General features: G+C 37.9%; 3 protein-coding genes and 1 non-coding gene across 4 annotated transcripts; 3 read left to right on the top strand and 1 right to left on the bottom strand.

Moving 5' to 3' along the window:
• Positions 1-662: 662 nt before the first annotated feature.
• LOC102611348 (uncharacterized) lies at positions 663-4,323 on the top strand. Its single transcript, XM_052435581.1, has 7 exons — positions 663-857; positions 949-992; positions 1,862-1,916; positions 2,693-2,786; positions 3,587-3,671; positions 3,752-3,817; positions 4,027-4,323. Exons 1-7 carry the CDS (start codon positions 749-751, stop codon positions 4,138-4,140), a joined length of 567 nt encoding a protein of 188 aa, XP_052291541.1. The 5' UTR covers positions 663-748; the 3' UTR covers positions 4,141-4,323.
• Positions 4,324-4,602: 279 nt separating this feature from the next.
• Positions 4,603-5,613, bottom strand: LOC102611637 (probable methyltransferase At1g27930). The gene has a single exon (XM_006470012.4). It carries the CDS (start codon positions 5,611-5,613, stop codon positions 4,759-4,761), a length of 855 nt encoding a protein of 284 aa, XP_006470075.1. The 3' UTR covers positions 4,603-4,758.
• On the top strand, positions 4,644-4,724 carry TRNAL-AAG (transfer RNA leucine (anticodon AAG)). Its single transcript has one exon. It is a non-coding gene; the product is annotated as a tRNA-Leu (tRNA).
• A 15,130-nt stretch (positions 5,614-20,743) lies between the features above and the next one.
• Positions 20,744-21,875, top strand: LOC102611937 (50S ribosomal protein L27, chloroplastic). The gene is made up of 3 exons (XM_006470013.4): positions 20,744-21,202; positions 21,310-21,411; positions 21,516-21,875. Exons 1-3 carry the CDS (start codon positions 20,909-20,911, stop codon positions 21,696-21,698), a joined length of 579 nt encoding a protein of 192 aa, XP_006470076.1. The 5' UTR covers positions 20,744-20,908; the 3' UTR covers positions 21,699-21,875.
• Positions 21,876-22,041: the final 166 nt, after the last annotated feature.

The following is a 22,041-nucleotide window of genomic DNA, read 5'->3' as shown; positions in this document are numbered from 1 at the left end:
TTAAAAATAATATCACCGATCACATATTCAGTTATTTTTAAAAAAAATTCAATTGGCTACCAAACATATATTATTATTTTTATATTATAAATATAGAATATAAAAAATAATCCCAAATACATATTCAATTTCAAAATATAATAATTTTAAAATATCACTTTCATTCTCACTTTTATATTATAAAAATATCAATTATAAATTTTTTTTTACCTTTTAATTATAAGTATGACAATAATTAGTAAAAATTATTTTTAAAAATAATCATACCGAACATATATTTATTATTTTTTATTTTTTCATTGTGCTTTCCAAACACATATTAATATTTTTAATTTTAAAATATAAAATATAAAAAATAATAACATATGCATATTTAAATTTAAAATACAGTAATTATAAAATATTATTTTCATTCTTATTTTTATTTTTAAAAAAATTAAATTAAAAAATAATAACAAACAGGCCCTAAGATTTCGTACGGAAACAAGTCCTTATTCCCTCTTCTCTTTTATGCGATCGTATATAAGTCTTCTTTTTTTATTTATTAATTTTGACATTTAAAATATATCTTTCATTGAGAACCCGTCTTTATTTTTGGCCTCAAATAATAAAGTAATTTATAGGCTTCTATTTTCTCTTAAAAAAAAGCGAAAAAGAAAAAGAAAAAGAAAAAGAAAAAAGAGAGGTGAATATTGAATATTATTACGCTTCCAAAACAAAAAGCATTGCATTGATAGGAATCTCTGCAATGTCATCTTCATCAATGCCTACTCCCTACTTACAAACCTCTGGAATGCTTTCTAAAGAACAGTTACTTCATCTCTTCAACCGCTTTTCATTCCTCACATCTCAGCCTGGTACGTTTTCCCTTCCGTTTACCTTTTATTTATTTTTTTACTGCCATTTCTTTTCTTGATAGAATAATCTTTCCCTTTTTGTTTTTGTTAGATGTAAAGAAAAGGGTTGCTGATGCTGTGGAAGACGAAAAGGAAAATTCTTTCTCTTTCACTATTTCATTCTTTGTTCATTGTTTTATGCTTTTTATATTCATTCTATTTTGAAATGTGTTACATCGTGAAATGTCATTCTGTCTTCATGTTGGTATCTGGGTTCTGGTTAATTCATATGCGTTGCTTGACTGGTAGAAAATGCGACAATGTTTCATTTCTTTGTTGATGAGTGCTTATGTAATGGGTTTTCGAGGAATTGATTCAATTGATATGCAGCAGACTCTTTATTGTAGTCCATTTTCATGTAGCTTATTTTAATATATGCGGTACTCACCGCCATTTCATAGTTCCTTTCTCTAGCTTTGGACCTGAAGGAACAGGGAAAAGATTGAGTCTCTGAACTTGAAGACACAAGAAAATAGGACCTTTATCTCAATTTTGCATAATGCAAATATCAGCTGTCTTAGTGAGATTTCTATCAATAAGAAACAGAAGTGATATAATCTAAAAATTGTTCGTCTTCTGCTTTCTCCTTGATGTGTATTTATCCAAATGGAAGGCATAGTGTTATTCCACTTTGCTGATGTTGGAATGGTAGTTTTGTTTGGATATTAGAAGTGCTTGCTTTCATTGCATAAAAAATGAACAGTGTGTAAAGATCTCAATTTTAGCTGTCTTTGAATATATTAGACCTCATACCACATAGCCCCTTTAATTTGACTTATGGATGTAAAAGTAAGAACCATGTTTTTGGTGGCTTGTAAGATTTCTGTTGATGTAATCTGCTTGTTGATTTAAGTGTTTAAACTTAATAAAGTGGTGTTTCTGCATTAGGAGTCTGTAAATAGTCCATCTACTTGTTGCATTTTTTTTCATTTTTCCTGAAAATGAAGTTAGATTGTATGCAGGAAGCCATTGCTGTTACTACTGAAATCCAGGAAGAGCTATTTCAGGAAATGGGTGTTGGTAAGTTTGTCATAGGTGACACTGTAGATTTCTACTTGTGTTGAATTCTGTTTAAATTTGATTGTTGCTTCAGAAGTAATCAACTTTGTGCAGTGATTGACTGTATCATTTACTTTTCAATACTAGAAAAACATTTATCATTGTGTAAAGAGTATGCACTCTCAACCTTAGTCTTGGTGGCACTATTTTTTCAGGGTTGGTTTGATTGTAATATTAGTTGTGAAAATTTTTATCTACTAGCACAGCTTCGTTAGAGCCTTGTGAATCAAATGCAATATGTACTACTTCACCCTGCCTTAGTGAGTGACATAATTTATCATGCATCTATATACACTTTGTTACATATATTCCTGCTTCATCCTTTATTTTGATCATACTCGAACTGGAATTAGGATTGCAGAAGACATTTCATCACTGATTCGGCTTGCAGTATGGTTTGAAAATGTTGACAAGGTTATGCATTTATGGATAAGACTGTATGTGCCCTGCTTTTGTATTAGATATAATACTTGTCCCCAAAACTGCATAAGACAGCCATAAACCCCATACTATGATACTTCCAGGTAATAGAATGCCAGTTAAAAATCAAGAGGATTCTGGATCAAAGATGTAATATTGGACTGCGAGCGCCGGTTTTATTTTTTACAAATTATAATTTTTCAACTGGAAATCAAATAGATTGTAATAGTTTGAAAGATTCTACATGTAGATGACATTGTACTAAGATGCATACATGGTGTAACATTATTCAAAGTATGCCAGTTTTTCTGTTGTAGATCCAAGTTTTGGTCTCACTTGCCTGGGGAAGGTGAATTTGACTTATGAGAACGATCAGGATTTGATGATACAATTCTATAAATTTGTGGCAACGTAAGCTCTCTTTATCTCTCACTTTTATCTGTACTATTTTGACTTTTAGATACCATCATCAGTCTTCTTTGATCTGTTAAGGGGAAAAGTATCCTGTTTCCACTATGTGAACTTATTCTTTTAGTGCACAGAACTGAGACTTTTAACTCATTCCCTTCATGACATGAAGGACATCCTCCAGTGTGTCTGCTTTTGGTTGCATATTGTCTCTTAAGCTCTGTGATTTGTGTGAACTTTGGAATTGTCTTCTTTCAAATGCTGAAGCATCTGTTTTCTATTCCAACATTTTAAAATTTGGTATAAGAATTAGAAATAGACCACTTGTTGGTCCTATGAAAGACGACGGGCTTGTTGACAGTTTAAATGGTTTGCATACGCAAACGGAACATGAACATATCCTTGGCTGGTTTGGTGGACTTTGCTATAGCTCTTTGACATCATCAGTAAAAAATTTGTGTAGTTCGCTTGGCCTTCTATTTTGATGAAGACAAATTGTCTTGGTTACAGAATTCCTTTCATGCAAGCATTACTCATTTTTGAGATGAGCCGTTGCTTATTTTAGCATCTGTTTTACTTAGATTCATTTATCCATATTTTTAGCCTCTTTATCTCTTAGCTTCTGTTGATGGATGAACTTCTTTGCATATGATTACTGTCGGGTTCAAATTTTTTAAAGGAGCTATATCTGATTTTTCTCTTTAAATAAGGATCAATCTAATTTTTCTAACTTTTCTCTTTAACTAAGGATCTTTATCTAATTTTTCTCTTTCAATAATATTACTCACTCTATCTTGTGCTAGGGAAGAGATGGTCTGTGATGAAGCTGTGCATGGACCAGATGAATTTGCTGAAAGGATGGATAGTCAACAAAAACTACAAGAACAGGTACTTTGAGACCAAAATTTGGGAAAACGCAATTAGTTGTAATGTAGTATTGCTGAATCTAAAGATAACTTCTTTTGCAGCAACTGGAGATGCTAAATTACATGCGTAGATTTCACCTGGATGATCAGTCTGCAATTCTCGAGAAGGTCTTTATTTGTCTATGTTTGACTTACCCGGAACAGGATAGAAAGAAATTCAGACCAGCATTCAAATAGATGATTGATTTATCTTGAAAACAACTCAAGATCTCTATGTTGTGTTGGACTTTGAAATTCAAATGATTATGTGATCTATAGAAATGTTGTTGGAAATGACGACTTCTTCCCTTTCTGAGGGTACTCTTCTGTTTTTACAGTTGCACCACCAGATGGAAGATGCCAACTTTGAAAGTGCAGCATCAGTTTTGTCTTCAGAGCAAATTCAGGAGATCGTTCGAAGGAGGGTGTCACCTGTATTTAGGTCAAGGTAGTTGGGGACTGGTTCTCCCAGCAATCTAGTTTCATTTCTGGCCGATTTGTATTTTGTATGTTCCACATGTATAGTGGTGTTACATTAATGTAGTTAATGTGCTGCTCAAGCTACACTTCGGAATTGCACAATTATGTTTCAATTATATCTAACCAAGTAAATGAATGCATCTTCATCATTTTCATCTTGATTTTCCTACATCGATATAAGACCAATCTGATAGTGAATAGAGCAATGAACTGAGTCGAGTTGTATGCATAACAATTTGACAGGTTCCACCCCATGATCTCAATTCTTTCCATAGATACATGTGAAGAAGCTTGTCTCGATTTTGACGCTAACAATGTCCCTGCAATTTTGCATGCTATTACTTTCTATTTTACATTTCTTTCAATAATTGGAACAAAATTGTAAACGGGATTTGTGGGTATCATTGGATTCGATATCATTGAGAACCAAAAGAGAAGGAAAAAACTTTAATTAAGTCTAATAAAAGCGCTAAACGTGGAGATGGCCGAGTTGGTCTAAGGCGCCAGATTAAGGTTCTGGTCCGAAAGGGCGTGGGTTCAAATCCCACTCTCCACATTGTTTTTTTTTTTTTTCAATTATAATTTTTGCATTAGCAGAAAACCGAAATGCCTCTCTGCCCCTTCCCCGGGATCGCGTAAGCACCGGGCGGTATCCGAAAATGCCAAAGCTTCCCCACGACCTTAACGAAATATTTCCTGCACAGAAACTCCTCTGCATATGCTTTCTCCACTTTCCTGTCCACGTCATGCAAGAACACGTGCGTCACACCCCTGCTCTTCCTCGCACGTGCCATCACCGCTGCCGTAAAAATCGTCGCCATCCTACCCGGCGCCTCTGCGTAATACCCACGTGGCCCGTCTATAAATATGACATCCCACTCTCTGTTGTACACGTCATCAGGCAACTCGTTCAGCACTAGCTTGCACCTGGTGTTACCTTTAAGGTGCACGTGAGGGGGCAAGCAATATTTCTCGTACCTGTAAGAGCTCATGAGGTGGTCGGCCTCGTAGAGGTGCGTCCGGTACGTCACCGTGTGGACGCGCAGGGCGGGGGCACGTGCGAGGATCGTGTGGACCAGCTTCGAATCTTCTTCGAGGAAGATTGTGGTGCCGCGTGGATTCAGTGAGGCCCACATGAGGGAGTCGTGGCCCAAGCCGAAGACGAGGAGGTTGCACGGCGCGAGGCCGAGGAGCGCGTCGAAAGGGACGCGTATCTCCGGGAGGGTCAATTGGGGGATGTCTCGTGACGTGGCGTAGTGAATGATGGCGAGGAGTTGTGTTTGCATCGCCGCTGGGGTTGAATCAATCGCGTAAATGCGTGGAATCGAAGCCTTCATGGTTCGGCTCAAGCCGGTTATGAGGAATGCGGCTGTCACTGCGAAGGTTAGAAGCGCGCCGAGGATTAGCGGACGCTCTACAACAAATCGCCGATTAGGAGGCTTCATGTTTTTATTTTATATTTTTTGCGTTAAATTAATTCTACGTCTGTTTTTTAGTATGAAAATGGTGCCTCTTTGTGCCTTTTTTTTTTTTTGCTTTTTCTTTCTTTCTTGTGACGAAATTTGGAAATAAAAGATTGGGAGGATGGATAGAAATGCGAAGGGTTTCTTTTGGCTGTGAATTGAAGGGAAGTTTATTTTTGGGCTATTTTTGTGTGTGTGTGTGAGAAGAGTTTGAGGTTGAAAAATAGAGAGAGAATTAGTAGTTAAAGGAAAGAAAATAGAAAGTTGACAAAAAGTAATGTGGTGAACTGAAATTGATTTTGTAATTTGCTTTTGGTTGACATCACACGCGAGTACATGTATATCATATGAAGGGTAAATTTCGTTTGACCCCTTTTAAATGGACATCCATCACATTGTTTACAGATTTTTTGAGTCATTACAGGACCTCATGTCATCTACCTCGGTTAGAATATTCCAATAAGTGCTTTGAAAGAAAAACTTTCAAAGAAATTTTGATGGAACCATTTTGATTCTTGTTTTTCATCCCCAACAATGATTGATCCTTCTTGCTTATTAGGTAATTATCTGGAAAAGAGAAAGTGATATATAAAGACAAAATCCATCATTAGAAAGATCGATTAATTATTTTTTTTGGAAAGAATCAATTTAATTTACTCTACAAAATCCAATATTTCAGCCATCTATGATTGAATTAAATCATATACGTGCTTTTATCAACAACAAAAATCATATACATGTTACAATGAGAACTAAATATAGAAAATAATTATGTCAATAGTTATTGACTTCTTCAATGTAGATAGTCTTGTCCTCTATTTCTAATAACTAAAAAAAATTTCACAATAAAATTAATATTCACAACAACAATCATCTAACATTTCAAAGTTTTTAAATATAAAAGCAGCAACACATGCTAAATGGAATCAAACATGGTACATATTTGGGGTATATAACGACGCGACCAGCTGCACTCGAACAATGATTTCCTTCTCGTGGGAGGAGCTATATAGCGTCCATGAGTAGGAGTCTTCTATTCGACGCTAAGGAGACCTTCTGTTTGGGCCACGGCCGGAGATCCAATTAATGGTAATTATCAAAACGTGTGTTGCTTTCCGAGAATTTAGGCACGAGGCTCGCTCAGCCACAATTACAACGTTTGAGCATCCACAACCGGGGACTAGGCAAAGTGATGAACGTGAGTCATGGAGACCGAATTCCTAGGAAAGTTGCAAGTTTTAAAGCCTTGCTCGTTAAAAAAGAGCAGCGTGAAGTTATCCCCTACCAACTACAAATTGAAGTGTTGAGGAGGAATTTTGGTTGCGAACGAGTAGACCTAAAATCTTGTATCAACATTTTGGCGTTGTTTGTGGGGAATTGAACGAAAAGCTACCATCAACAGGGCAAAACGGAGAAAAAAAAGGATAATTATGAATATGAGAGGAAATAACGCCCATGGTGGCAAGCCTGGGCTTAGTGATTTCATCACTTTAATAGAGATAGCAAATGAAGCAAAGGAAAGAGCAATCCACGAGAGAATCGAGCGAATGGAAAAGCAAATGGAGACCCTAACAACCATCCTGCACAAGCTAAGGAATGAGCAAAGAGGGATCCCTGGCAGAAATATGTGGGGATCTACCAGTGGTGTTGGTGATAAATTCTCAAGGGAGTTTAACCATGTGACATGGAACCAATTCGCCAGACAGCAAAATGCTGGCAATGGTGATAGAATGGCCCATGTTGAGGAAAAAGAGCTCAGATAACACTTACATGACATCAACAAGAGCGAGATCTGGTTGTTGCTCGTGATCCTGATCGAGCCAAGGAGCTGGAGGGAAAAGTACGTAGATTGGCGCAAGTGATAGACGAGATGCAAGGCTGAAATAGAGCACTTGGTTAGAGAATAAAGCTGGACAACGAGTCTCCTCTCTCAGCAGAGATCATAAGCGTTGTAATTTCGAGGGACTTCTGTTTTTCCGACCTCAAGTATGCCGAGAGAACCGACTCTTTAGTACACATCGAGCGCTTTAACGACATGACCGAAATATAAGGTCTATCACAAGCCTAGAGATGCAGGATGTTCCCTTTAACTTTAGAGGGATGAGCATGCGAATGGTACCGGAAGCTGCCAAGAGGGAGCATTAAGACTTTTGAGCAGATGTGACAGGAGTTTGCAGAACAATTATGAGGAGCAATGGCCCCAGAAGATGACATGATGGAGTTGATGAGCATGAAACAGTTTGAGAGCGAGTCCCTCAGGGTGTTCGTTAAGTGGTACCACTATGCTGTTCTTAACCTCGGAGCCTTCACCCATCCTCAGGCTTTGAGGGGGCTAAAAGAATGAGTAAAGATAGGTCGCCTATGGTATAACTTGAGAAGTCCCAATGTGCAGACTTACTCTGTAGCATATGAGTAGGCGAAAAGGAACATAGAGATTGAGGAAGAAAAAATGGCGCATATTAAGAGCGAGCAACTGGAAGAGTTGAGAAGGAAGAAAAAGAAAACTCCAAAAGGGAGTCGGCCTATCAAACGAAAGGATCATCCCACTCAAGGAATATGTGCAAATAGGTCGGTGCTCCCTTTTCAGCCTCATTAGAAATCACCTTAATTACAATGTGGCAGACACTAGTTTCCTCATTCTCCAACCAAAAATTAGTAGAGAGGGCCCGATTAAACCTACAACCATTCTTATTATCATGCTTCAATAGCATACCATCCACGAAACGCGAGAGTTAGCATACTAGAAAAACATTTTTCTCTTTTTTCATAGGACGATGCCTCTAGGGAAAGGTCAATGCAGATGATCGACTAGACCCTGGGTTATGGGCAGTACACTCTTTTGAAAGTCCCCCTAGATGAATTATATCATGTGATAAAGCATCATGGACTGTTATTGTTAACATATATGTTTCCATGATATTGATTTTGATAATAACAAACAAGATTAAGAATGATTAATCTTTTAAGCCCAAATTATTTAATATTCTTTTTAAATAAATTATTATTTTTACATTACAAATGTTTCATATTTCATGGAAAAATGATTTTATGAAATTGGTTGTTTTTCAAAGTTTATGGTTTCATTGAAAGAATTTTGAAAACTTTGAAATAAACAAGTATTGCTTGAAATTTTGGTAAAGGACTTATTTGAAAAGTTTCATAGTATTTTTAGATATATCATAATTTCAGAAAGTTTTGGGATTAACAAAGAATTATTTAGAAATTCTGAAATTGGACTTATTTGTAACGTTTCATAACGTTTTGGGCTATACTATAGTTTTATAAAGTTTTGGGGTCAAACTATAAATTTTGGAAAATATTTTACTGTAGCAAGCGGCTTACCGGATGCTGATAAACGGCAAGCCGGATACGCGGCAGTAAGCACCAGAACGAAAGCGGCTTACTGGATATGGTTAAACGGCAAGCCGGTTACGACCAAAAATGTGCATAACGGCTAGTAACGGCTAGTTTTTGAGTTCAAACTATATAAATTCAAAACCAATTCATTTTTGGTAACTCAAGCAAGCATAAACAAGTGCACACAACATATATTGAGCTTCCATTTCGTAAATCATCATTTGTTAAATCATCATTGAGCTATAATTTGTATATCCACTCTTAAAGAGAGATTCATTGTTGTATTTATCATTTCTCATCAAATTGTGAGAGTACAAGTGTGAGAGACACTTGGGGTGAAGAGATTGGAGAGATAATCTCTTGTTGTAAAGGTTCATTGACACCTTGAAGTCAATTGTAATCGTTTGAAGCCTTGGAAAGGCTTGGATAGTGAAATCCTCAAGCCCGGTGTGCTTGGAGGCGTGGACGTAGGCGGGGATTGCCGAACCACGTAAAAATCCTTGAGTTAGCTTTCTCTTCCCTTACTTATTTATTATTGTGCTTTTATTGAATTTATTAAGGCATTAGATTGAATTGTTGTGTGGTTTGCCTAGAATAATTTTAAAATCCCAATTCACCCCCCTCTTGGGTTGCCTAGCTAGTATTTCATTTGGTATCAGAGCAAGGTGCTCTTGTGTAGACTTAACCGTCTAGAGTTAAAGATTAATATCAACCCAAATTAGTTCAACTTTTATGGAAGTCCAATTCACCACTAGACCTTCATTCTTTGATGGTAATGACTATCCTTATTGGAAAACTAGGATGAGAGTGTTTTTACAAGCCTTAGATTATGAACTATGGGAAATAGTTTGTGATGGTTCATTCATTCCTGGGAAGAATGTTTTAAGTGAATTGGATAAGAAAAACATGACTTTAAATTCCAAGGCTATGAATGCTTTATTTTGTGCCTTAGATAAAAATGAATTTTATAGAGTTTCAAATTGTTCTAATGCTTATGAAATTTGGAGAAAACTTGAAATTGTGTATGAGGAGACTACAAACAAGGAGGAATTTCATGAAGTGTCGAATTTGGCACTTATGGCAATTGGAGATGAATCGAATGATGAACTTGATGAGGTAAGTGATCCAACCTATGATGAATTGTATGATGCTTTTAAAGAATTGCATGATAATTGGATAAAAATTGATAAAAAGAATGCATGTTTTAAAAAGAAAATGGTAGAGCTCACAAATGAAAATGAATCTCTATGTGCAAAGATTACATGCCTAGAATTAGAGAATAAAACATTGCATGATAGAGTTGCATTATCAAATGAGAAATCTAGCACTTCACACAAGCATCTAGAATCACATGTAAATGACTTGAAAAATGAAAATGATGCTTTACAAAAATGCAATGGTTCATTAAATGAAAAGATTAAAGGACTAGAGTTAGATAATAAAATTTTGCATGATAGAATTGCATCATTTAAATGCAAACAAAGTACTTCATATGAGCATGAAAAATCACATGTTGGTGAATTGATGAAAGAAAATGAAGTGCTTAAGAAAAAGAGTAATGAGCTCAATGAAATTGTGTTAAAATTCACAAATGGTCAAAAGAACTTAGAAAAATTACTAAGCACTCAAAAATGTGTGTTTGATAAAGGAGGACTTGGGTATAAGCCTTACTTGAAACAAAAATATTATAAGAATTATTTTGTTAAGGCTACCTCCACAAGTGATCATAAGATTATTTGTCATTATTGTAATGGAAATGGTCATATGAGTTTTAGATGTCCAGTTAAGAGAAATGCGTATTATGGAGCAAAATGTATTTGGGTTCCAAAAGAAATTAAATTTAACGTTCAAGGACCCAAGAGTATTTGGGTACCAAAGCACACAACTTGAATTTGTTTTGTAGGTACCACAATCAAGGAATGGTGGAGAAGTTCCTTGATGGAAGCTTGTGAGGATAATCATTTGAGCATGATCTAAGAGAAAAAGATGAGGCAAGATGATTTAATTATTTTGGTAACAATTTTTGCCATATTAATTTTGTTGAATGAATCATAATAAATAAAATTGCGAAAGTATGCTTGTATGTTTTAGGGTCAAACTATAAATTTTGGAAAATATTTTACTGTAGCAAGCGGCTTACCGGATGCTGATAAACGACAAGCCGGATACGCGGCAGTAAGCACCAGAACGAAAGTGGCTTACCGAATATGGTTAAACGGCAAGCCGGTTACGACCAAAAATGTGCATAACGGCTAGTAACGGCTAGTTTTTGAGTTCAAACTATATAAACTGAAAACCAATTCATTTTTGGTAACTCAAGCAAGCATAAACAAGTGCACACAACATATATTGAGCTTCCATTTCGTAAATCATTATTTGTTAAATCATCATTGAGTTATAATTTGTATATCCACTCTTAAAGAGAGATTCATTGTTGTATTTATCATTTCTCATCAAATTGTGAGAGTACAAGTGTGAGAGACACTTGGGGTGAAGAGATTGGAGAGATAATCTCTTGTTGTAAAGGTTCATTGACACCTTGAAGTCAATTGTAATCGTTTGAAGCCTTGGAAAGGCTTGGATAGTGAAATCCTCAAGCCCGGTGTGCTTGGAGGCGTGGACGTAGGCGAGGATTGCCGAACCACGTAAAAATCCTTGAGTTAGCTTTCTCTTCCCTTACTTATTTATTATTGTGCTTTTATTGAATTTATTAAGGCATTAGATTGAATTGTTGTGTGGTTTGCCTAGAATAATTTTAAAATCCCAATTCACCCCCCCTCTTGGGTTGCCTAACTAGTAAAAAGAATATTAAATAATTTGGGCTTAAAAGATTAATCATTCTTAATCTTGTTTGTTATCATCAAAATCAATATCATGGAAACGTATATGTTAACAATCTCCCCCTTTTTGATGATGACAAACATTTCATGTGTTTAAACAATCATTTTTCATAAAATCATTTTTTCATTAAATATAAAACATTTATAATATGAAAATAATGATTTATTTAAAATATATAAAAAATAATTTGAGCTTAAAAGATTAATCATTCTTAATCTTATTTGTTATCAACAAAATCATCATTATGAAAATATATATGTTAACAGTTATATCCCCTTGCACCAATAGCGAAAGCACCCAACAGGCGATATAGGAGTCTATTTTGTGAGTTTCATAACACCTACGGTCACACTACAGCCTAGTGTCGGGACCTCAAAAACCAAGTTGAAGATTTAGGGACCTCAAAAACCAAGTTAAAGATTTAGTGAGAAATCGGTATTTGGATGATTTGATTAATAACGCTCACTCGGCCGCAGACCAACCGCGTGTAGTAGACCAAAACACTAGTAACACGAGATGCAAGCAGCCCGTTGTCAGTGTTATAACAGGGGGCCCCACCGTGGCTAAAAACTCCAACAGGTCGAGGAAGGAAGTATTTTTTAACACCCTAACAGCTAAGCGGGCAAAAACAAGACAAATACATATCATGTGGACAAATGAAGATGGGGAGGGAGTATTGTACCCACATGAGGATGCCCTGGTGATTAGGGCCACCGTGGCCAGTAAGAAATTTGATTGAGTCCTGGTAGATACAAGAAGGTCAGTGGACGTCCTGTTTAAGTCCACATTGAATGAAATGGGGATAGCAGATCTGAGGTTGGAGCACACAAATACATCATTGAAAGGGTTTGGCGAAGGGAAGTTGATTCCTCTTGGCATGGTCAAGCTACCAATCACAATAGGCTCTGGATTTTGTCGTGGTTGACGAAGATAGCCCATAGTAGAAAATTCTATGTCACTTTTTTTTTAGAGTGAGTAAGGCGGTAAAGAACAACCGCTACTTGGCCCTCAAGTATCGAGTGAATAAAGTCGTGTAAAGGTTGTAAAGGGCGACTAAAGAATCACTTGAGGGTGTTATGTAATAGAAATTAAAGAGACAATGCAAATTACCATGCTTAATTCTCGATCAAGATCTAAAAAAAGAGTGTATGAACCAATTGAAGAGTTGGAAACTGTGAGTATAAAAAAAAAGGCTAAGAGAGAACTGTTAAGATTGGATCGAAGTTGAGAGAAGAGATAAAGCGGGATCTGGTCCATTGTCTACAGGCACACTCGGATGTGTTCACCTGGTCGCATGAGGATATGCCAAGAATCGACCCGGAGGTAGCTTGCCACAGGTTGGTGATAAAGAAGGGAGCCTGACCTGTTAAACAGAAAAAGAGATACTTTAACCATGAGAGATACAAGGCCATTAATGGTGAAGTGGAGAAACTTCTAAAGGCATGATTAATCAGGGAGGTGAACTACCCCAAGTGGATATCTAATGTCGTTCTCGTAAATAATGCCAATGGAAAATGAAGGATGTGCGTGGATTTCACCAATCTTAACAAAGCGTGCCCAAAAGACAGCTTCCTATTACCTAAAATTGATTAATTGGTCGATTCAACAACTGGTCATAGCTTGCTTAACTTTATGGATGCGTTCTCTGGATACAATCAAATCTCGATGTTCGAGTAAGATGAATAACACACAGTCTTTTTTACTAACCAGGATTTGTTCTCTTACAGGGTTATGTTGTTTGGCCTCAAGAATGCCAGCGCAATATACTGGAGAATGGTGAACAAAATTTTCAAGCCACTAATTAGGCACACGATGGAGGTTTATGTGGACGATATGATAACCAAATCGAAGAGCCCAACCGAGCACACTAGACACCCCGATGAGATGTTTGAACTTATGTGAAGATACAAAATGAAGCTCAACCCTGAGAAGTGTGTCTTTGGGGTCGATTCCGGCAAGTTCCTCGGATTTATGGTGAGTCATCATGGAATTGAGGCAAATCCAGAGAAGATCTGAGCAATTGTGGAAATGAGGTCTCCTCGTAATTTAAACGAGATACAGAGCCTCACAGGAAAAGTGGCGGCATTGAGTTGATTCATATATAAGGCAAATCCAAGTGAATAAAAGACGAAAGAAGATGGAGAGGACTCATGAGTACGAAGAAGCCTTTCAGAAGCTAAAGCAATACTTACACTAAGCCATGTTGTTGTCCACACTGCGAGGAGAGGATGTAATGTTCCTATATTTGACCGTTTTGGATTATGCAACAAGCTCGGTATTGGTATGTAAGGAGTCGAGAATTCAATATCCAGTGTATTACACCGCAAAGCTCTACTCGACCCTGAGACTAGATACCCAAAGATGGAGAAGTGGGCACTCGCCCTAGTTGTTGCTGCTCGGAAGTTAAGACAATATTTTCAAGCATTTCCCATTGTTGTGGTGACTAACCAGCCGCTACGACAAATGTTGCATAAACCGGAAGCTTCTGGTCGCCTGGTAAAGTGGGCAATAGAGCTAAGTGAGTTTAATATAAGCGACAGACCACAAGCAATGATTAAGGCATATGCATTGGCAGACTTTATAGTAGAATTTATAGAGCCTCGCGTCGATACCGACCACAAGCGTGTTGATGTTAAAGACAATGGAGGCCAAATTTGGCAGGTGACGGTGGATGGGTCTTCAAGCGTGCAAAAGGATGGGGTAAGGATAATTTTGGAAAGTCAAGATGGAAAGGAAATCTATTATATTGTAAAGGCTCGAGTTTAAAGCCACAAACAACTAGACAAAATATGAGGCTTTGATTGCAGGGCTAGAGTTAGCTCAGTCTTTGCGGGTAACATGGTGAAAGTTCGAATATATTCACAACTGGTTGCCAACTTCATCAGCGAAAGGTTTTAACTACAAGATGAGAAAATTGAGTTGTACTTGAGGAAAGCCAAACAAATGATCGGAAAGTTTGAGTTAGTAGATATAGTGCAGATTCTGACATCCTGACTACCACAGCAGACGTAAAAATGTCAAAGTCGATTCTTGTGGAAGTAAAAGCCAATCCTAATACCAAACTAGACCAAGAGATTATGCGAATAGATCAAAACAGCTCGCGGATGGACCTCATCGTCTCAAACATCTGGGACAGAATATTACCAACAGATAAAGTACGGGCTCGAAAAATCAAGAGTCAAACAACTACGTATACACTAATTGATGAGGTGCTATATCGACGAGGGTACACCTTGCCATTTTCTAGATGTCTGGATAAAGAAGAGGCAGACTATATATTGAGGAAAATACATGAAGGGGTCTGTAGAAATCACCCAGGAGATAGATCCCTTGCTCTCAAAGCTCTAAAGCAAGGATACTTCTGGCCTACGATGCCCAAAGATTCTCAGGAAAAAAACCAGGACTTGCAAAAGCTGCTAGAATTTTAACTGTCTCCCGGCGCAACCACCCGAAAAGCTCACCATAATGTTCTCGCCTTGGCCATTTGCTCAATAGAGAATTGACCTAATTAGGTATTTGCCAAAAGGGCGGGGAGTTGCCATATACACTGTCGTGGCAATAGACTATTTCACTAAGTGGTATTTCACTAAGTGGGTTGAAATAGAAGAACTCAGTAAGAGAAAAAAAATAACAGATTTCGTATGAAGAAATATCATTTGCCACTATGGAATTCCATACGCCTTGATAACAGACAATGACAAGCAGGTCGACAATCACAACTTCATGAAGTTTTGTTAGAACCTCGGGATAAATCTAAAGTTCTGCTCACCCACACACCTACAGTCTAACGAACAAGTAGAAGTGGCCAACAAAGTCATAAAGAAGTTTATGAAGACGAGATTGAGAGAAAAGAAGGGTACATGGGTTGACGAGTTCTCAGGCATGCTGTAGGCATATAAGACCTCGCATAAGATGGCCACTGGAGAAACCATGTTCACTCAGGCCTTTGGGCATGAAGCAGTTGTGCCAGCAAACATAGGAATAACCATGCACTGAACTGGTCACTTTAACAAGTATGAGAATAATGAGCAGATCTGCTTGAATAAGGACTTGTTAGCCGAGAAGAGAGAGCTGAGATTGGAAAGGATAGCCGCTTACTAGCAAAGGGTAGCCCGCTACTATAATCAAAAGGTACGAGTGAGGTAATTTAGGGTAGGCGATTGGGTACTCAGAAAGGTTAACCAAAACACTAGAGATCCAGCCCAAAGTGTGCTTGATCCCAATTATGAAAGGCCATACAGAGTCCTGCAAGTTGCTAGACCAGGTGCTTATAGACTTGCCCGCGTGGATGGTCACGAGATGAAAAGGCCGTGGCATGCCAAGCATCTAAAAAAATATTTCCAGTAAGGTCTCTTTGGAATGAATTAAGCTAGTAATGTCTTATATTTGCTTTACTCCTTGTATTTGGTTTTGCTTCTTGTATTTCAAAAATTACGCTTAATGAAGGTTTGAGGAAGTTTATCCAGAAAGCTTAAAAATTTTCCAAAGCAATAAAGGCTTCAAGTCTCAAAGCTTGTTCGAGAGCGAGACCAGAAGCCAAGATTGCCGAAATCTGCTGGACCAAAAGACAGGGAGCAGTCGATCAAATATTCAAAAACATTTCTGAGTTAGACTTGAAGCCTGCTCTAGGGCAAGACCAGAGGCCAAGTTTTTCAAAATCTAATCCACCAAACGATGGCGAGCAGACGATCAAATATTAAAAAAATATTCTAAGTCAAATAAAGGCTACAAGTCTCAAAGCTTGTTCGAGAGCAAAACCAAAAGCCAAGATTGCCGAAATCTACTCGACCTGAGCGACGACGAGCAGATGATCAAATATTCAAAAAAAATTTCCAAGTCAAATAAAGGCTTCAAGTCTCAAAGCCTCCTCGTAGGCGAGAGCAGAAGCCAAGTTGGACATGATTTGCTTAAGCAGGCATCTGAATTTGGATAAGTCAGCTCGACCAGACGATGCGAACAAATCATTATTTGTCTGATAGAATCGTTGATCGTGCTCAATGCAGGACATAAGATTAAAGTGGTCTATCTGCAGTAAATAACGAAAATTGTATAAAGTAAACAAACTAAAGTTATTCATTAACAATCTAGTGACAAGAGCAAACAATTACAAAACTTGGAATACAATGTTTACAAAATAAGCTTGTGGTACGTTCATAGTGGATTTATGAGAAGATCTACTTCTGTTAGATTGTCAAATAGGGGAGATGGAAGAGTCTCGCCAGTTGCACCTGGGGGAATGCTTGCTTCAGCAACATCAATAAGAGCAAGGAGAGATGGGGAAGTCGCCTCCTCAATTGTGTTTGGCCCTATTTCCTCTCCACCTTTTTTAGTTGCCTCCTCATTCATGTATTCAGTTACACCAGCAGCAAGCTCGTCCATTTTCAAATCGGGGTGTTGCCCTCCGAGAACAGCCATGATGCACCGATAGGAATGCCTGAGCCTTTCGTTGTAGTTGTCATCAACTTTCCTCTCTAAAGTCTCGATTAGAGTCTTGTGCGAGGTACGGAGCGACTCCAGCTGAGACTCATGAGAAGCTTTTTGGATCTCTGAATCGTCCTTAGCCTTGCTCAACTCTTTTTCAAGGGTAATCGCATTAGCCTCTGCAAGAGATACTTACTTCACTAGCTTTATGTTCTTAAGGTTGAGGTCTCCTGCTTTTCTTCTCGGTGATTTCAGCTTTGTTTTTGCTGACTGAATATCATCCTATATCTTACGATCATAATGACCAACCTTCGCTTTGTAGTAGGTAGCCATGCAACTCAGTTGAAAGGTACCGAATTGAATAGCCCCAACCAACTCCTTGAGCGTACTGCCATCAAAGTCCTCCAAAATTTTGGTCTTCACGAGCCTAACAAACTCATTGATATAAGGGACCAAATACTCTGGTTAATCATCGGGTGGACGAGGCTTGGACCCTGCTGAATGAGGAGAAGTTGCAAGACCAGCACTACCTGTAACTCCAATGGCTTCGCTTGCTCTAGGAGGAGAAGAAGGTGGTAGGGTTTTCAGAGCGAAAGTTTTCCCTATGGTGCTGAGGCGCTTCTCTGAAAGAGCCTCCTTGCTGTGATCCCCCCTTAGCGCCACCAAAATGAGGGGATTTTTTGTTTAAAGCCCCAATCACGGCGTCCTCCATAGCATAGGCGTTAGGCACTAAGTGAGAATCAACCAGGTTGCAAGTACTCATCTGATCTCTATACGAGCAAGAATTTGCTAACGCAATCTCAATTCGCCCTTTACGCTATAGTGGATGCTCTAGGAACCTACAGTATAATCAGAGGCTCTGTTAGAAATAATTTAGTCATTTTATCGACTGGTGGTGCAATACACCTTAAACGAGCAGGCAACCTAGAATTGAGAAACGAGAGGGGACATGGACATTCCCACCATGAGTTGGAGCTGCCTGACCCCATGGACCCCCAGCAAAAAAAAAAAAAAAACTTGCTCTTCTAATTCCCACCACCTGTTCGGAGGTCAGTTATAGGTTTCCTAGTCTTGGTACTTGACATGAAATAGTACCAACCGATGTCTTTAGGGCTGCTCTTTAACTGGTACAAGTGCTTGACCTCATCAATTGTAGATTCACTTTCACCACACCTGTTCCACAGTATGAACAGACCAGAAAGTACTCTCCATCCGTTGGGGTTAAGCTGACCCGGAGATAAATGTAATCTACCAAGCATCTTCATAAAGTAAGGCTGCAAGGGAAGCCTCATTCGTAATTTAAAACTCTTTGAGAATAAAGTAATATAACCCCTGGGAAGTCGGATAGAGGTATCTTTTTTCTCAGTGATCCTAAAGTTTATATCATCAGGAATCTTGTAAATGTTTCGAAGCTCTCTAAGGTCATCTGTTGTGGTCGTGCAAGTCATGAAATCAATAAGGTAATACTCAGCCAGAGTTCTATCACTTAATTTTCTCTTCTTCTCTGGTCGAGCTACCTCTGGTGAAGACACTTCATCAGACTCTTCACCTACGTACCCACTCAAGGTTCCCTATGAGCTAGAAGATTCGTTGTCATTAATTTTGCTAGATGATGTAGAAATCTCAGGAGACATTCTCCTAGCACTATTCCTAACACTAGAATGACCTACTAGCTCTAAGGGGAACCTGATGTCGAAAATGGGCTCTATGAGCAGTCTAGGCAAGAAATTCGGTTCATCATCGTCAATCTCAATTACCTTTTCCTTGCCTTTTGACATTCCTTAAACGATATCCAAAAAGATACAATTAAATTCCTATCAACCCAAAAAAAAAATGATAAATATCCAAAATTGGAGTAAGGAAAATAGTACCTAAAACAGAAGCATACTAGAACAGATATAGAAAAAGTGACTTAATCTTCGGTGGAGGCAGATAGTTTGATCACCGGAGGGCGAAAGGAAGGAATTTTCCTTCGAAGATTAGGGTTCCCAAGGGAATCGGAAACCCTTAGGTAATGGTCATTTAACAGCACACACCTGAGAGTTTTATAACTGTTAGTTTAAATTTTGAATGAATAGATAGATTCCTGCCACATCACCCGCATTTAATGACGACACGACTCTTCGAGTAAACAACTGTTAGCAGCTTAAAGGGTAAAATGAACAGCTCCTCCTTTTAACACCAAGAAGTCAAAGTGTGTCCCGAACAAAATAGAACTACCAAGTTTCTAATATTGATCCATTGCATTATCAACACCAGAAACTGAGGGACCGGTGTTTGGGGTATATAACGACGCCACAAGCTGCACTCGAACAAGGATTTCTTTCTTGTGGGCGAGGAGCTATATAACGTCCATGAGCAGGAGTCCTTTGTTCGACACCGAAGAGACCTTCTATTGGGGCCAAGGCCGAAGACCTAATCAATGACAGTTATCAAAACATGTGTTACTTTTTGAGAATCCAGGCACAAGGCTCACTCAGCCACAATTACAACATTCTCAGGAGGGCTATAAAAGGGGCCTCCAAAGAAGGTAAAAGGGTTGGACCCTTAAACATTGAACCTATTAAAAGAAAATTTCATTTTTGAGATTCTTTTTTTGGGTTCTTGGGGGGAAGAGTTCTCGGGAATCTAAGGAATAAACATTACAGTAAAAAGCCACGAGAACAGTGGCAAAGTTTTTCCTAAGTAAGCCCAGATTGCTGATTTGAGCGTCGGAGGGTTTACGCCGGGAAAACCTTCGACGTTCTCTAGCTGGTTTTCTGTGTGTAGGAGTGTGCCGATGAGAAGTTGCAAGCTTTAAAGTCTTGCTAGTCAAAAAGGAGCAATGTGAAGTTATCCCTTACCAACTACAAATTGAAGTGTTGAGGAAGAATTATGGTCGCGAACAAGCTGACCCAAAACCCTATATCAACAATACATATACTCAACCACAATACACAAGTCAGTTAAATTATACAGATCTTGACATCTTTATAAAAAAAAATAAATAGTAATAACAATTTCTTTTTTAAGAATTCATTTCTTGATACATAGAACTGCAACAGAAAAGCATTGTAGTTTTATTTTTATTTAGCAGCCAAGATTTCTACATCCAAACAAAATTATTTCAAGTGTGAGATAAAATATATAAAACAATATTTATAAAAACTTTAAAAAAATACATTTCCAACATTTTAAAGGTGTGCGTCGACACTTTATAAAATACAAAAATAAAAAGTAATTTTATTTATAATAAAATTTATTTTCTATTGGGTGAGTACTAATTAACAATTGAGATAAAATTATTATTTGAATTGTTAGAAAATATTATAACGAATATTAATAGGCCTTCAAAATTTTATTTTAAATTTACTCTAAATAATATTATATGTAATATCATATTATTAAAATGTCATTCATTAAGTAGTTAATAATTTTTTTCAAAAAAAAATCTAACACAAATTTAGTTACATTAATCCACCAGCCAATAAACGAAATTTTGGAATGACGTAATTCTACTTCCACATAGGCAGGGCCCGCCATTCCGAATGACTTGACTTGATTGCTGAAGTGGCCAGTGGTGAAACTGAACCGAACGACCCTTAAGATAAGCGCCTCACTCGTTTATCCGTCTTTTTCGAAATATTTTCATTTCCACCATTAAACCGAGAGAAGAAAAATGGCAACAGCTTCAATGAGTGCGAGCCTAATCGGCTCGTTTAAGGGTCTCTCTTTATCTTCAAGCTCTTCCTCCTCCTTCCTCAAAGGCGATTTCACCGTGTGTCCCAAATCCGTCACCGTTTCCCTCCCACCAACGTCGCCGTTACCCTTAACTATCGAATCTGCACACAAGAAGGGAGCCGGTAGCACAAAGAACGGCCGTGATTCGCGGGGACAGCGGCTCGGCGTCAAGATTTTCGGTGACCAGGTCGCCAAGCCCGGCGCAATTATCGTCCGCCAGCGTGGCACCAAGGTTTTCACCCTAAATTCCTTTTCTTATATTAAAATTTTTTTTTAAAAAAAAATTAAATTTGTGCGTTTTAGTAACTATGTGATTTTAACCTGAAGTGAAATTTTCAGTTCCATCCAGGGAAAAATGTGGGGCTTGGCAAGGACCATACAATATTCTCTTTGATTGATGGACTAGTCAAATTTGAGAAGTTTGGGCCTGACAGGAAGCAGGTGAAATATTTTGCAATAACAAACTGTTTGTGAAAATGCTCAAGTGAATGCCATCTTGAATTGTATTGGTAGTAGAATTGAACATGGATTTGTGTGATTTTTAGATAAGTGTTTACCCAAGAGAAGTGCAGCCTGAGAATCCCAACAGTTACAGAGCAAGGAAGCGAGAGTACTTCAGGTTGCAGCGGGAGAAAAAGAAGGCTAGAAAGGAAGCTTATTTGGCTCAACCTCAGCTGGTGCTTGCTTCTGCTCTCGATGATGCTGCTGATGGCCTTCCCAATTGCTAAGTCTGAAGTGCTGCCCATTATTTTTCGACTTGTTAGTTCTTGTATCTTATTGAATTTTTTTTTCCCATTATCGTCACACAATGGAAATAGGATTTCTTTAATTAATGGCTTCTCTGATTCAAAAGTCACCGGTGATTTTGAATTTTTGAATAAACATTGCCCAACTTTTCAGTTCCATGACCGCTACTGGCAAGTATCGTAGAATTAGAATTTGGCGGTTTGCATTCTAAATTAACAAAGTTGACTGCGGTGATGTATTTCCTTCTGATTTTCGAACACAGCGCTCCTCTCCGACGCCTTGAATTGATCCCCTTATTATTTAACTGAGTTCATCGTTAGTTGG

The sequence above is a fragment of the Citrus sinensis genome, chromosome 2, assembly GCF_022201045.2.
Source record: "Citrus sinensis cultivar Valencia sweet orange chromosome 2, DVS_A1.0, whole genome shotgun sequence".
Classification (NCBI taxonomy): Eukaryota; Viridiplantae; Streptophyta; class Magnoliopsida; order Sapindales; family Rutaceae; genus Citrus; species Citrus sinensis.
This window is presented reverse-complemented; position numbering and strand designations above follow the sequence as displayed.